The following is a 15,250-nucleotide window of genomic DNA, read 5'->3' on the forward strand; positions in this document are numbered from 1 at the left end:
CTAGTTTTGAAGTAATCTTTGAGCTGGTCCACACTTAATTGGGATGGCAAAGTTGTAATACTCACATTGTCTTAAGAAGGAGGTAGGTATAAAGATTTGTCGTGGACATTAGCTGAAATAAGAACAAATGGTCTTAAGGCTTATGCCGTAATTTTATATACAGATTCAGAACCTGTGAATGTAGAGACTTGGAACTTCCACCATGCTATTCCAATAGAAGTTCTCCGACAATTGTGACAGATCTTCGTCTGATATTTCTGGTTTGCACACAATGCTTTATGACAACGCTTAACATTAATTACAAAGTTGGTACACTAAAATGTCATGCTTATTATTTGGGTTTGGTTATCAGAAGTTGACGTCAAATTTATACTAATTATCGAGTCTAATGGGCTCTTGGTTGTATTTGCCTCAAATATGTCATAGTTGGAGCTTAGTTTTTTCAAAAACTTTCGTTGCTCCATCCATCCATAGATGTTTGTTCAGGGGTGACCAATTAAGCAATTTTGTGTCTTTTTCTTTCAAATATCAGATCACTGACGTCGGAAAGAGACATGTAGCTAAACTAAATATACCATTTTAATGTCTTTGCGTTTTAATATTAAAATAGCCTTTGAGGAAGCTTGGAAGTACGTTTATGGTCTATCCTCCAGGGAATTATGAATTGGGTTTTTACACATTAATTACTATGTGTTCGATGCTCACGGTCATAATTTTAATTGCGGAGTGCGAACGTAATGTCGCGCCATTTTTGTTAAGTACATTTCACACTCCGCTCATGTGATGCGGGCACTAGAGCCGTATTCAGTCTGAATAGACCTTACTTAATAAACTTTTGAATCTGAATGAACGTGTAGGTGTTGCACTAATTAAACAAATAATGGTACACGTGCAAATGAATTCTTCCTAATATACGGTATTTGTTTTGAAATGTGAAATGAATTAATTAAATTCTTAAGTATGAAAATCATTAATAATTCATATTACTCAATACAATATTTTATGCAAGGTGAAAATGATTGGTTTTGGTGTTTTATAATGTGTTAATTAATCAAAGCCCGACTGGGTAGGTACCACCCACTCATCAGATATTCTACCGCTAAACAACAGTACGCAGTATTGTTGTGTTCCGATTTGAAGGGTGAGTGAGCCAGTGTAACTACAGGCACAAGGGAAATAGCATCTTAGTTCCCAAGGTTGGTAGCGCATTGACGATGTAAGGAATAGTTAATATTTCTTACAGCGTCATTGTCTATGGGTGATGGTGACCACTCAATCACACCATCCATCGTGTTCCATATGCTCGTCCGCCAACCTATTTCATAAAAAAATATTTCTAGATATTGAATCTTTATGGTATACTTGATAAACAAGCAGAAGTCCAACTTGATGGAAATACTATCAAGTATGGATGTGTAAAACCGGGTGACCTGCAGGTACTTGTTGGTCATTAGGAAATTAAATTGGACCAGTAAAAATGAGTTTCTGTACCAGATATTCCATAGCAAAAGCACATGAAGCTGTTTGTTATGCTTATTCAATCTGGTCGTGACGAATTGTCATCCCATTATTATGACAGACTTCGATGATTGAGAGAGCATCTGTTTTTGCACAAGCATTTGTATACCATGATGATCTCTTGTGGTTGGTAAATCGGTCAGGACAAAAAGAGGTAAATTTCCGTCGTTTGTTTCCTGCTAAGTTTTAGTATAATAACAAATAAAGATCTTTTATTGGCAAGTTGTCACCAATGCAAAGAAATACTGGTGCTGTAAGAAATACTAACCGTTCTTTACATCAATAACACCACTAGTCTTGGGATTAACTTTAACACCACTAAGATGATATGTCTCTTGTAGCTGTTATAATCGCTTACATCGGACCAGACCAGAAAAATACTAAGTATAATTGCTGTTTGGTGGTAGAAAATCTGGTGAGTAGGTGGACACAACCTACCCAGACGGACATGTACAAAGTCTGTCACCAAGTGGTTGATATGGAACCCTTATATTATTTTAGTCCATACTTTCAAAATGAATACATATATAAATATGTTCATATGTTACATATATTTGAATACAGCTTGAAATTTCAGCGTAATAAGAAAGAAAATTGTCTGTTCAGGCGCTTTTGTTGCGAACGCTGCCAAAACTATAAAAGATACACAAAAACTTTGTATTAGAAGTTTATAGGTCTCCAAAGTGTCTACAGAAAATTTAGCAAGATATGTAATATATCGACATATATGAAAATATATGTATATAGGCACCGGAAATAATAGCCATGAAAAATCAGGAAAGATAGTTTATAAATAAAAAAACAAGGATAATGTTCCGAGGAAATATTGGAAATAATCCGGGCCGCTGAATTTGACCATCAGATATCCACACCACCTCGAAATCCGGTTGTCCACAGCAGCGCAATTTTTATAGCAATTTCTGCCACGTACATTTTTTATGTAGATCTTTCATCAGCGGTTTTTCCGAATCGATAAGACTTGGAAACCTTAAAAACGAACCTATTTATTTTTCAAAACTATCTGGTGATGCAGATATCAATATTCTATATTTACCAATGTTTATTTAATGTGAAATTTTGGATAGGCCAAGTTAAATTCCATATTTAAGTATACATATACTTTTATAGCAACAAGCTGTCGTCATCAATATAATAAACAGAAAGGGGTATTATTTATTGGTGTTTTTATTGAAGCACTATCCAAAACAAGTTTTTATCAACATACATGCTATAAAAAGCTAATACAGTCCAACGTACAAAATTCGTGAATCATGAAAGGTTGAGAATTTAAATCAAGCCATGATACATTTTACGGATAATTTGTATTTAATTCTTTAGAAAGCATACATGTATAGAAAGTTTGTCACATGTTCCAAATTTATATGGAACAATTTCCTAAATACCTGACAGTTAAGATGAGTTGGGCTCTATCCAGCATGCATGGTCTATTCCTGTAACGGTTTGATAAGATGATCAGCAGCTGTCTCAATTCCATAAAGTCACAATATAAAACGTCTATTCCATATTGTTTTCAACTCATCGACATATTTAGTTCGCCATTGTTACTTATGTCCATTTTCTAACAATACGTACACATGTGTATTGTATTGTAAATATTTATAGAACAATACATGATACTTAAACACAATGGAGGTCATTTAGGCACTAATGCTTCCATGAAGTAGGAAATTTGTGTTATAGTATAAATATTACGTTCTTCGATCGATATGTGGCAATAATTTAGAGTGAGAACTAGATTGGTGACATATTCATAGAAGTAGCGGTTTATATAGCGAATACAAATACAATAATATTTATTAAAAAAATTCAATAATAAAATAATTGACTTGGTGATTTTTGTGCTAGAAGTTGTACTGGTCTTTGTCTAGCATCGAGAGGGCGGTAAATCTGATTGGGATGCTAAGCTTCAGGGACTCTGTAAGAAAAACGGAGATCGATGCTCGTCTTTAAATTCTCGTTCTCTACGTACTATATTTCTCACCATTACGACCCTCTGCTGTAAGAGCAGAAGAGCCTTGTTACGAGTCGTGAAACTGTCCACCCAGATGGGTACAACGTCATTACCATGGAGCGCATCAACCCAGCGTTTAAGGGCAGGCAAGGTGTTTGGTGGCACCTACGTTGGATATAATTCGATAAGGTGATTATGGTGTAGACCCAGGTGAGGTATCTGGGCCTGATACTGGATGATAAAGCTTCGAGCAGTATTTTTTCCAACTCCGCTCAAAGCTCATCAAAGCTGCTGGCACCTTGGGCGTCACTTACCCGCTCCCTCCCCCACGTCCACAAGTGTATACGTTCATGTGAAAGGCATTTTTCTAATGATGTCATCCTAACCGATTCAACTTTGAAGTAAACCAGCACCTACGCAAGACATATGATAGTGCACAAATGTGTCTGCCAACATAGGTAAACTCAATTTTCCTACTCTCTTAATCCAATAAGATGGCAGATCTGTCAGGACAGAAAGAGTTCAGGTACAGTGGGCACGGAGTAAACTCTGGACCGCTACTTAGATTTTTTCGACTGAAAAACTCAATAATTATTTATCGGCCTGACATGGATTTAATTTTCAATTAATTTTAAGTTAATCAGACTTTTATTTAACATTGAAACTTTTTTGGTGGAAATTGTACGAAAAGTCTTAACGTGACTAGAAAGTTAGTATAAAGTCAAATTCAGTCCCAACTTCTTCTTAAGATTTGTCAGTTTCAGCCTACTGCCACCGTAGCCGAAACCACTTTAGTAATTAAAATTCTATTACTTTTATTTATAGATTTTTCTATTTTCAGAAAAAAAGAACATGAAACGATTTTTAAATATGCAAGTTTCAGTCATGATTTTATTTTATTTCCAAAACTTCTTTTATTTTAATTGTTTACGAAAATGACTATCGGAAGAGAAAAAAATACAGAACTGTTTTGTAGTCTTTGATTATTAAATATAGGATTAGATTTTTTAACCCGCAAATCGCTCCGCTTATCCATGTAACCGGAACACTATCAACACATAAAAGGGTTGAACGACCCGCCATCACACGGAATATTGCGTTTCACTGCATTGCTGTAAATATTCAGGTAACTTTGAGTAATAATTAAAACTGCCTTATGTATATTACTCTAGTATTATATAATATTGATTTGAAATATACGTTGGACCCGTCTCTTATCCGAGAACAAATGTTAAGAGCCGGTGGCGCTGCGCATAAAATATATCTAAATATACGGTCTTATGTCACATTACTTTTTTATTTGGAGTAGTGGTGCAAAAAGCCCTTATTGCCCTGGTGGGCTGGTTTGTTTTTTGGCTAGAAGATCGGAGTTCAACGGGGGATTCAATGGGGATATGCTGCTAGCATTCTCCGTCAATATTCGTAGACAGAAGAAGTCTTAAACGGGGTTCTGATGATCTCTAAGACTCCAAGACAAGTTCACAACTAGACCACCAATAAAGAGACATCGGTTAACATGTTGGCAGCAGCATAATTATTTTGCTTGTTGTAGTCGTTATTGCGGTATAATATGGAGCGTTAAAGATCTCGTATGATAATTATCATAATACCACTACGGGGCTTGTTAGACTCCGTAACGTTAAATAATCTACTACTGTCTACTCTAAACTACTCGATGTTATGTGATTGAATTTTATTTCTTCAGTGAAGTACGTGGTCAAAGGAATTCCCTATTAAAGAACGTACACCATAGCATTTTGTTTTCTATTACCATCATATAAATATATTATTCACTTATATCAAATGTTACGGCTTCCGCACGACAGAGAAATCTACATACCAGGCGTATTAGACCTCGCTCCGCATTGAAAGTGTATAACGAGACTAGATATTATATATATTTTTTTTTTATGAAATAGCTTGGCGGTCGAGCATCTGGGCCACCTTATTGTAAGTGGTCGCCATCACCCATAGACAACGACGCTGTAAGAAATATTAACTATTCCTTACATCGTCAATGCGCCAGCACCTTGGGAACTAAGATGCTATGTCAATTATGCCTGTAGTTACACTGGTTAACTCACCATTCAAACCGGACCACAACAATACTGCGTACTCTTGTTTAGCGGTAGAATATCTGATGAGTGGGTACCAACCCAGGCGGACTTGCACAAACCCCTGCAGCCAAGTAAATTATTATTATGGGAGTAAAAAGAACTAAGGCTTTGATGGAATTTCTTTTTAAATCCGTGCATGTTTAAATGACTTCTCATACGAATAATTTTGCAAAATGAGCAAAGACTGTGCAAGAATCCTATCTTATAATTAAACATAGATCAAAATCAAATTTGTTTTCGAAGTACTGATTAGGAATTGATTAAAATTTTCGAACCCTAGTTTGATTTATTGAAGTCCTTTTTGATTGAGAGTTTTTGTGTTAGTAATATAATATCTATAGCCAGATGTATATGTATCTATGATAGGTGTTCTCCTTTTGGGAGCAATATGAAACTAAAGCTGATATATTTTGCAATTTTTATACACACACACTGCATACCTGCACACTATCTTAAGAATGTTATGTTCCTGTTAGAGTAATAGAAACATGAAATTCGAATTGAAGATACAACTTGTTACCGACATCATCAAATAAATTCATTTTTCTCAGCATTATTTTTACATAAAATAATAAACAAAACCAGTTTTCGTTAAATTCTGCTTGTTCGATAATTATTGGTTTACCGCAAGGATCAATTTTAGGACCTTTTATATTTTTGATATGTATGAATGATCATCTTTTTATGACAATCATCTATTTTGTTAAAGGCCTTTGTGATATTATAATATGGTTAGCCATATTTAAAAGTCTATCATACATCCATAAACAGTGAAGAACACTGTTTTTGCTAAAAATATAGAAAAACTCATATAGATAACCTAATACCCAAAACCACAAATACATCAACACACTAAGGATTTTATTTTCTGTATTAAAATTTAACAGATGCTTTTACCTTAACATTCAAACGAAAACTGTTAAGAAACGATCGAATCTTTTGTCTAAATTATTATTTTTATTTCAGTAAATAAAATAAAAATAAAAAGATTGTAACCGGAACACTAAAATTTGTAAAGTCCAGTCTAGTTGAGAAATGAGATATTTTTCTATGATTATTTTCTGCCTAGCTGCAATTATAATTTACACTTAATATTTTCATGATAATCTTACCTATATTTTTACATTTCTTTGATTTTCCTTTTGCTATTACAAACTATTGATTTTATTTTATTGGCCAACTATCTGATCTTGATATTGATTTTATTTTGCAAAATCAATTAAAGTCGTTAGAGAAATCAAACAATTTTATAAAAAAAAGCTTTATTTGTCGTAACACTTTGTGTTTTTGCTTTGATGCCAATTTATTGTAACTTGAATAATAATTAATACTTAGAATATACGGAAAAAAGTACAATATTTACATTACATTGTTCGGCGAATAAATTAAATACATTTTATTATGTACAACGATTTCTATTTAGACATTTGAATATATTGATTTGATTGAATCATTTTCATCTTACTAATAACACGCTACAGAATACTTTGTCTTCGTCTTTCAAATACAGAATTCCTGATGCAAGAAAGAGAAATATCAACGTTTCGCTATTCAGAAATTAAATTAATTAGTAACATTCCTTATGTTTAATTAATAATTAATTGATATCAATGGAGGCTAATATAATAATATCACACATACCTATTTAGTTGCAAATTTATCTTATAATAATGATATTGAAAGAAAATAATATCTTATAAAATCACATAAACTTTGCAATATTTCGAATTTATATTATTTGTAATAATTTGCAATATTTTGCAACAAACAATCACAGTGATAAAACAGGTGTTTTACGTGTTGTACATATTTACTAATGCGGAATATTTCAAAGTTATTTCGCCTTGCAAATTACTATAAAATAGGTGAATCGTTTAAGCTTTAATACCTAGCAATGATATGTTAACCTCCATTGAGTAATTATTAAGCACCAAAAATAGATAGCAATTTTTATATACAGTAATCAGGTTTATTCTTAAAATAAAAATTAATTAATTAATTAAAATAATTTCACAATACACTAATTAATTAAAATTGCAACGTTCAAAATTAAAATACAGTAGCAAAAACAACATTTCATATTAAGTTAATTAATTATTTGATAATATTTATTTCGAACTAAATTAAATACGGTTGATGAAGCGTACCATTCATTCTATATTTAATAATAACAGTGAAATTACAATTAATCATTAACTTATCTACAACAAAGCTTATAATTACTGGGTACGTTTGAGACTCCAAAATAATTATCATATATTTTTTTTTAATTTTCTCATATTATACATTTAAGCTTTAATATCACACGATTATGGCAGATGACGTAAAGGCAATTATATAATCGAAATTGTACATTAAGTTTCTATATTAATTCGTGATAAGTAAACAAGACGTTTGCCATCAAAGTGTATTCCTTTAAAAGATCTTGTAGTTCTATTATGTTAAATTCTGAAAAAATAATAAATAATCTTAAAATAAAGTTCAATTATTTAAGTTTCAATAAATAAAATATATTCTGATGAAACTTACAAATATGGTAATAACATCCGAGGTAATATTGACCATATCGCTAAAGGAATACACCTTAATTTAAAATAGCTTATATTTAATTTAATTATTTAATATCCAAACAGCAATATATTAACTAACATACAACATTTAAATATTACATCGATAAAATAAAACTTCTTTCAAAAATAAACTCGTAATAATATTCAATAAAAATAAATTTATAATAATATTTTCAAAATCAAAATCAATAGGTACTATTAGACTTTATTTTGGTAAAACTTAAACAGCTATTAATAAATTGAAATCATTTTTAATTTAACAACATATGATACAAAATTTTCTAACAATTATTTATATTTGACTATGACTTACGTGCGGTTCTAAATATTTTTGCTGTAATTAACTTATTTGTAATCTATAATTTGCAGATTGCATAGCGGAAAAAATATCTAAGGTATGAATGCTACGTACCTATGACAATGAGTTACAGTAAATATAACTGGTTGACTACAAATATTGCAAATATTAACATGCAAGCTAATTCCTACATAAAACATTTTACCTGAATTCAATATGATCGGAACATTTGAGGTCGGTCTTTGAGATTCATCAGAAATATTTTTTTATTATCTATTGCTAAAATGTACATTTAATTTTTTAAGTCAATTATTGATAATACAAATCTTAATGTTTTTTTTTTATGAATAAGAAGTCTATTGAGTTAACGTGAGCATGTAAATTTTTACACTCTTAATAAATACAAATATGAAGGCAAATAATTTAATGATCTTAACCTACCCGGCCTAGCTCCAATTTAGAACAAAGAGACGCTATTTTTTAACTTTTACACATTTTATTACTCGCAAAACTTCGCTGCTTGATATCTGAGACTGGAACGCTCAATATTTTATGCAAATAATAATTTGGATTTTATTCGTGTCGTAAAAATTTCGACTAATAAATTAAAAGATTAAATGTTCTTTTTATTTTTATTTTGAAATTTGAAAATACAATTTGTCAATTAAATTTAAATAAGAATATATTTCGTAAAGCTTTGTTTGGCTTTGCGCATTTACGCAGCGGTGTTGTATTATTGCATTTTTGAATAAGGAATTTTAGTTGATTTAATAAATTTGCAATTATTCGTTTTTAAAGTTGTGTGTAGCCTTCGGTACGGGGGGAGGCACGACGGCGCGCTATGGTGGTCGCTCGGCGTCAGAACACATCATCACTTGGATCTTCATCTAATTCACATAGAAGTTTGCTACTGTAAATAAAAACAATACACGTTACAATTTATTTTAACTTAATTCATTTATTTTTCATTGAGAGTGTTACCATATTTAATTGCATGACAGAGTGCTCGGTTCTATTCAATCGGTACCAATTTTCTAAGCTTAAATATTTATAACTACAATACGTAAATGATATAAATATTATGAAGCAATGAATGAAAGTAATTAATCATTAAATGAAAACGTGGCGTAATATCGACGTGTCTTCTAAATTTAGATGTTACACATTGCATGTATCATTGTTGAACATAAAACGTACTTGCAAGAAATTTCAAGATCCAAAATAACTAGCATTATGAGGTTCCGTCAAAGTTGATATCGTTATTCTTCGTGCAAGTCCATTTTATTTAAATATCAATCTAAAAAAAGAACCGAGACGGCACACTGGTTAAAACACATGAATTTTATGATGATTGTGGGTTCAAAGATAAAGTAACACTGAATTATTTGCTAATTTTGTGTTCATAATTCATCTCATGTGATGGTGGAAACACTGTGAGGAAACCTGTATCAGATCTGTATCCACTAACTCAAATTGCAATGGCCTTGTGGAATAAGCTCGTAACTTCTTCTTAAAAGAAGATTAGGTATTTACAGCTGTTATTTTTTAATCTAAAATATATTATTCAAATCATGAGCCAAAAATCATAACTATATCCTGACTAAAATATTAGTAAAATTATAAAAATTCAAGTTTAGTAGTAACCCTGAATTATTTGCTAAGTTTGTGTTCATAATTCATCTCACGTGATGGTGAAAACACTGTGAGGAAGTCTGTATCAGATCTGCATCCACTAACTCACATTGCAGTTGTCTCGTGTGTTAAGCTCGTAACTTCTCCTTAAAAGGAGATTAGGTATTTACAGTTGTTATTTTTTAATCTAAAATATGTATATTATTCAAGTCATGAACCAAAAATCATAACTATATCCTGACTAAAATATTAGTAAAATTATAAAATTTGAAGTTTACTTACTCTTCCTTACTCGCAAAGGATTCAGCATGCACTCGCCTATTACAGGCCCTGTCGCAGCAATGACAGTGCCAGTACGCGAGTACACTTAAACTGAAGATGAAGACAGTCGTTGGCAGCACCAGTGCCAAGATCAAACCACGAATAGTTGAATCCCAGGAATACCTTGCCACCACCAGTTCTGGTCGAGTCATGCTATAGTAGCACGGGAAGATCTTCGGCGCCTTTTTCCCAGCATAATCACTCGCGAACTCAGAACAGTTAACTCTCGGCGGGTAACCGCAACCTTCAGGGTTGATCAGAAACTTTAAGTCCGTCGCATCCCATTCTTTTGGTACTGGGATGTTTTCTTCGAAGGGTCGCCTCGCTAGGTTAACGCGTATTTTGTGACATTTCGTATGAGTGCTAGTACAGCCTTCCCGACAGGACGCCCAAGTGCAATTAGTTAAAGTCTCAGCGTAGATATGTTTCGACACTGCACAGATGCCAGCTTCCGGAGCGAACTCCGCCAATATCGTTTGTATCGCTGGTTCGACAACAAACGGTATTAAAAATAGAAAGGCAAAGACAGCGAGTATAGCAGAAGTGCCAAGGCAGAGCGATGTGTAAAATTTAAATCGCTCGAAGAAATGTGTAAGCAGCTCCTCCCTTGTCGGCTCTAGAGGTTTGAATTCTGGGCTCTCAGGTTCCGCAGATGCGCCCATAGGTAGCGTAGATCTTTCAGAGGTCGCAGGTGAAAGACTTGTACGAGATCTGCTCATAGTCGACATTTAGGGAGATTATATTAAGCAGCACAGCAAGCAATTAGTCGTCTCTTAGTGAACTAGCCGGGCCCTCGCAGAGGAGGGGAACGCCTGGAACAGATAAACAATTACAGTTAGATAAGTCACTTTAAAATAATTCCAAACAGTTTCTTTTTACATTGATTTATTCAGGTAATTAAAAAAAGTAGTGTTCGATTTTTAAAAATAAAGTCATAAAATTGCAAAATATACAATGTCAAATCAAATTGGTTTATGTAACATAAAGTGTTAACATGAGTTTATGCACCTTTTTTCAATTTCTAGTGACATTAGAGAATGGTTATCAGTTTCGAAATAAATATGAACACTTTATCATCAAGACACCATAACTAGAACGTCTATACAAAGGTACTGTAGCAGTCGATTCAATATTCGTTTTTGAAATAAATATATAAGTAGGGTGTACAATCCTACATCAATTTCTTTTAGTTGCGCAACATTCGTGTCAAGGCCGATAATAAACTTTCTATACTTTTAATTTAGGTAAAAATACTTAACTCTAGGACACGCTTGCAATTAAGAAATTAAGAATTTTCAGCTTTTAATTATTCCTGTTAAAAATATTTATCACTTAGTTTATAGTCTGTTTATAATTATCTAATGAAAATTTTCTACGTCACTGAACCTCACGATCGATCGAAATGAATTATGAAATTGGGGTAGTCGAGGGAAAATGGACGCGGACGAAATCGCGTGAAACAGCTATTTTATTAATCGTGCGTGACACTGTTTGTCCGCACAACTAAATGCAATTAATGTAAAAACTGAAAGTTACTATAAAACGTTCTCGATTAAAATGCACTGCGCCATAGTATAGAATTTAAAATAAAATTAAACAAATCACATCAAATCTTAAGCTAAGTTTCGTCAAAAATATTTCAGTAAATATCTCACGTGACTGATCTCAGAGGGGAGATACAGGATCGTTTGGTGACATTTGCATCTCCGCCTGTCCACTAGAGCATCCCTTAAATCTCATTTTCGCGTCATCACCCACTACAACTGTCGTTTGACACAGCAACAATGTAATACACGACACTACCACCAGAACTGTTGGAAGAAGTAAAGCAACAATGAATTGTCGGTACGTAGCGTTCAAATCGAATCTTGCGACCACTGTGTCTGGGTTGTTTTCAGTGTAAAAACATGGGAATCTCGCTTTCGCGTTGTGATCTGTGCCGTCTCGACCGTAAGTCTTCAAGAACTCCTTGCACTCATCAGCGAGAGTGTTAACACATCCTTCTAAATTAATCATCAAACGACTATCATTTGCCAATGTCAGTTCTACTTCAGATGGTGCTATATAACGGTTAGGTAATGCTCTCGTTGTGTATAAATATTGTAAGTAGGTAAAATTCGTCAAATCTGCTATTTCCGTTCTTGGCAACAGCGCTGCGTTGATGCAATCAATGGCGACAACACCTGAGGTACCATTATGCACCGCGTGACAAGACAACATAAGGACCTCTTCTCCCGAATCAGTCCACACTATAGTCCCATTTTCCTCTTGAGCAAGTTTCGCACATCTCGCTAGAAACACTCTATCTCCACTTAATACTATAACATTCTTGTTTCGGGTCGGGATATCTACACAGCGACGGTCACAGTTATAAGGGGTTCTTATTTTTCTACAAGTTCCTCTACTACAAGAAAACAATCCATGCACGTCAATACAAGTTATCTTCCCTCGCCTTCCGGAACATTTTAATGGTGGATCCGTTTCTCTGAAGGCACACTCGAAAGCGTCTGTTATGTTTATACACTTTCCTTCTGTACAATTGAAAGTTCCGGTCAAATTCCTGCATTCGTCACGGATACAGTGGTACTTCTTAGCGTTTTCTTGGTCTATGCCATAGCATGTTTTGTTCGCAGCGTTGCCACATTCAGAAAGCAGTAACGACGAGCCGTTCTTTCTAACGTTGACGTAAATCTGGATGCAAGCTCCGGAGGTCTTGCTCAGGCACCATTCACCACACGAGCCCCAGTCACAGTTGTCTTTGTTCACTGCCCTAGTCGTTGTACACATAATTGGTGTTGGGTCGATGCCTGAAGCGATCGCGCGGGTGTAAGGCATGTATATGGCGACTGTTAGATATACAATAGCGACACAACTCAAGACAGCTGTCATCTGACAAACACATATAGTCCCACATATTTTATGGTCCTGTGGTGGTATTATTAAATCCTCAACAGGGGTAGGCTTCGGCATGGCGGAGACCAGCTACCACTCACGACCCAACACCACTGACAGGCAGGATTGTAGCGCGCATGCGCGGTGACACGATCGATTGAGCGCAGTGCAGGCAACCCAAAGTGCGCTATTTTTTTAATTGATGTCAATGTCCTATATAATTTCTATTTCTTATAATATATATGTATATTTTATTTTAATGTCAATATAAAAAATAGAAATCGAATAACACGTTGAAATAAATAACTAACCACTAATTTTAGTACTATAGCGTATTATTTTTGATATATAAAATATATCTGTTTAAATCAGATTTGATTATGTTTAAATCGTTACTCTCCAAACTCAAAATAAAATTTAGGAAACACTTCATAAAATACAAACTATAACAACTTTTTTCCTACTGACATAACCTTTGAAAGTCAAAAAAGGACCTACAACGCAATTTGTCTATTAAAAATTAATCACTTATATACTGTACTAAAAATAACCCACATTATAGATTGACAATACAATTCCAAAGTAACTTACCCTTGATACACGAAGCTGATATATTCGCAGCTATATTTAAACTAATCACAGTTAAAATTCAAGGCGGAATTCGTAAAATAATTATTGTAACTGCACATTTATTTTTATTATATTTACAGGTTTATTTATTTTTTTATTATTAAAACCGCAATCAGTATTCTCTTGTGTTTTGCTTATGTATGAACTGAAGTCAGGTGAAGTCGGAAAACTGCGCAATGCAGACTTTTTGTACCAGTCTGAAGTTGGTTGGTTGGTTCCAAGGTCACACGCGTTAAAGTTTTGGAAACAGTAGCCACAGTATTTATATTAACTTCATATGTCATTTTTACAATTAAACTTTTTAGGTATTATAATTATTTTTAAATAAAATTTTAATAAATTAGAATACAATCAAGTAAATATTTCTTTTGCTTCTTATTTTTTAGTTTGTGATGTAATATTTGTAATTCTTGTGTAATAAATATTTCACATAAAATATTTCAAATATTATTAAATAGACAGGTTAGCTACTCAGATTTAGTGTTTCAAATATAAAATTTTAATGGAAAACAATATACACAGATTTATAAATAAATTCAAATATTCATGATATAAATATTTGCTTACACTTGAAAATGTCTAATATAAAAAACAATTGTTTATCAAACATTTCACGATGTTATTATTATGACGACAATTTATGCAAAGCATAACACCACTCTAAAAAAAACAAGTCATAAAAAACGAATAATGTCAAACAAATAATTATTTCAATTTGACATGACTCCATAAATGCGAAAATTAAAACAGTTAATAACAAAAGGTCGTAACTTACATTCACATTCGTAATATCAGGATGCATTTTCAAAATTGTCACTAATCACATGTGTTCACATCGCACGTGCTTTCGGTATATCTCTGTGTTTACTGTCTGTCTGTTGAGGACATTTCGCATGCGCGTAAAAGTGCCAAAATTCTTTAATATTTATTTTGGTTTGCAGCATTTTCATCGACCTCTAAGTGTGCAGGTACTATAAAATTACCTTTATTATTTTATTTATTTTATTAATAAATTTAATATTATTCTATTAATATTTTATTATTATTTAAATAATGTTTCATATTGTATTTTTACGTTCTTTTATGCACATGAGATTTATACGTTGAAGCTTACTGCACAATTTCACTCTTTCGTTATATTTTATAACAGCTGAGATGGCTCAGTGGTTATAACGCGTGCATCTTAACCGATGATTACAGGTTCAAACCCAGACAAGCACCTCTATGTTTATGTGCTTAATTTGTGTTTATAATTTATCTCGTACTCAGCGGTGAAGGGAAACATCGTGAGGTAACTTGC

The 15,250-nt window shown here is 33.1% G+C and overlaps 2 protein-coding genes across 2 annotated transcripts; both read right to left on the reverse strand.

Annotated features, from left to right (window-relative positions):
* Window positions 1-8,412: 8,412 nt before the first annotated feature.
* Window positions 8,413-11,156, reverse strand: LOC124539036 (protein tipE). The gene is made up of 2 exons (XM_047116345.1): window positions 10,390-11,156; window positions 8,413-9,385 (listed from the first exon to the last, which is right to left on the reverse strand). Exons 1-2 carry the CDS (start codon window positions 11,154-11,156, stop codon window positions 9,334-9,336), a joined length of 819 nt encoding a protein of 272 aa, XP_046972301.1. The 3' UTR covers window positions 8,413-9,333.
* A 937-nt stretch (window positions 11,157-12,093) lies between these two features.
* LOC124539035 lies at window positions 12,094-13,518 on the reverse strand. Its single transcript, XM_047116344.1, has one exon. It carries the CDS (start codon window positions 13,396-13,398, stop codon window positions 12,094-12,096), a length of 1,305 nt encoding a protein of 434 aa, XP_046972300.1. The 5' UTR covers window positions 13,399-13,518.
* Between the last annotated feature and the right edge of the window lie 1,732 nt (window positions 13,519-15,250).

This window comes from Vanessa cardui, chromosome 21, assembly GCF_905220365.1.
Source record: "Vanessa cardui chromosome 21, ilVanCard2.1, whole genome shotgun sequence".
Classification (NCBI taxonomy): Eukaryota; Metazoa; Arthropoda; class Insecta; order Lepidoptera; family Nymphalidae; genus Vanessa; species Vanessa cardui.

Excerpts from the sequence above, each read along its gene's own strand:
- LOC124539036 (XM_047116345.1), bottom strand. The coding sequence starts at position 11,156 with ATGTCGACTATGAGCAGATCTCGTACAAGTCTTTCACCTGCGACCTCT. Across the intron at positions 9,386-10,389 it reads TCCTTTGCGAGTAAGGAAGA|TAGCAAACTTCTATGTGAAT; the intron begins GTAAGTAAACTT and ends TTTTATTTACAG.
- LOC124539035 (XM_047116344.1), bottom strand. The coding sequence starts at position 13,398 with ATGCCGAAGCCTACCCCTGTTGAGGATTTAATAATACCACCACAGGAC.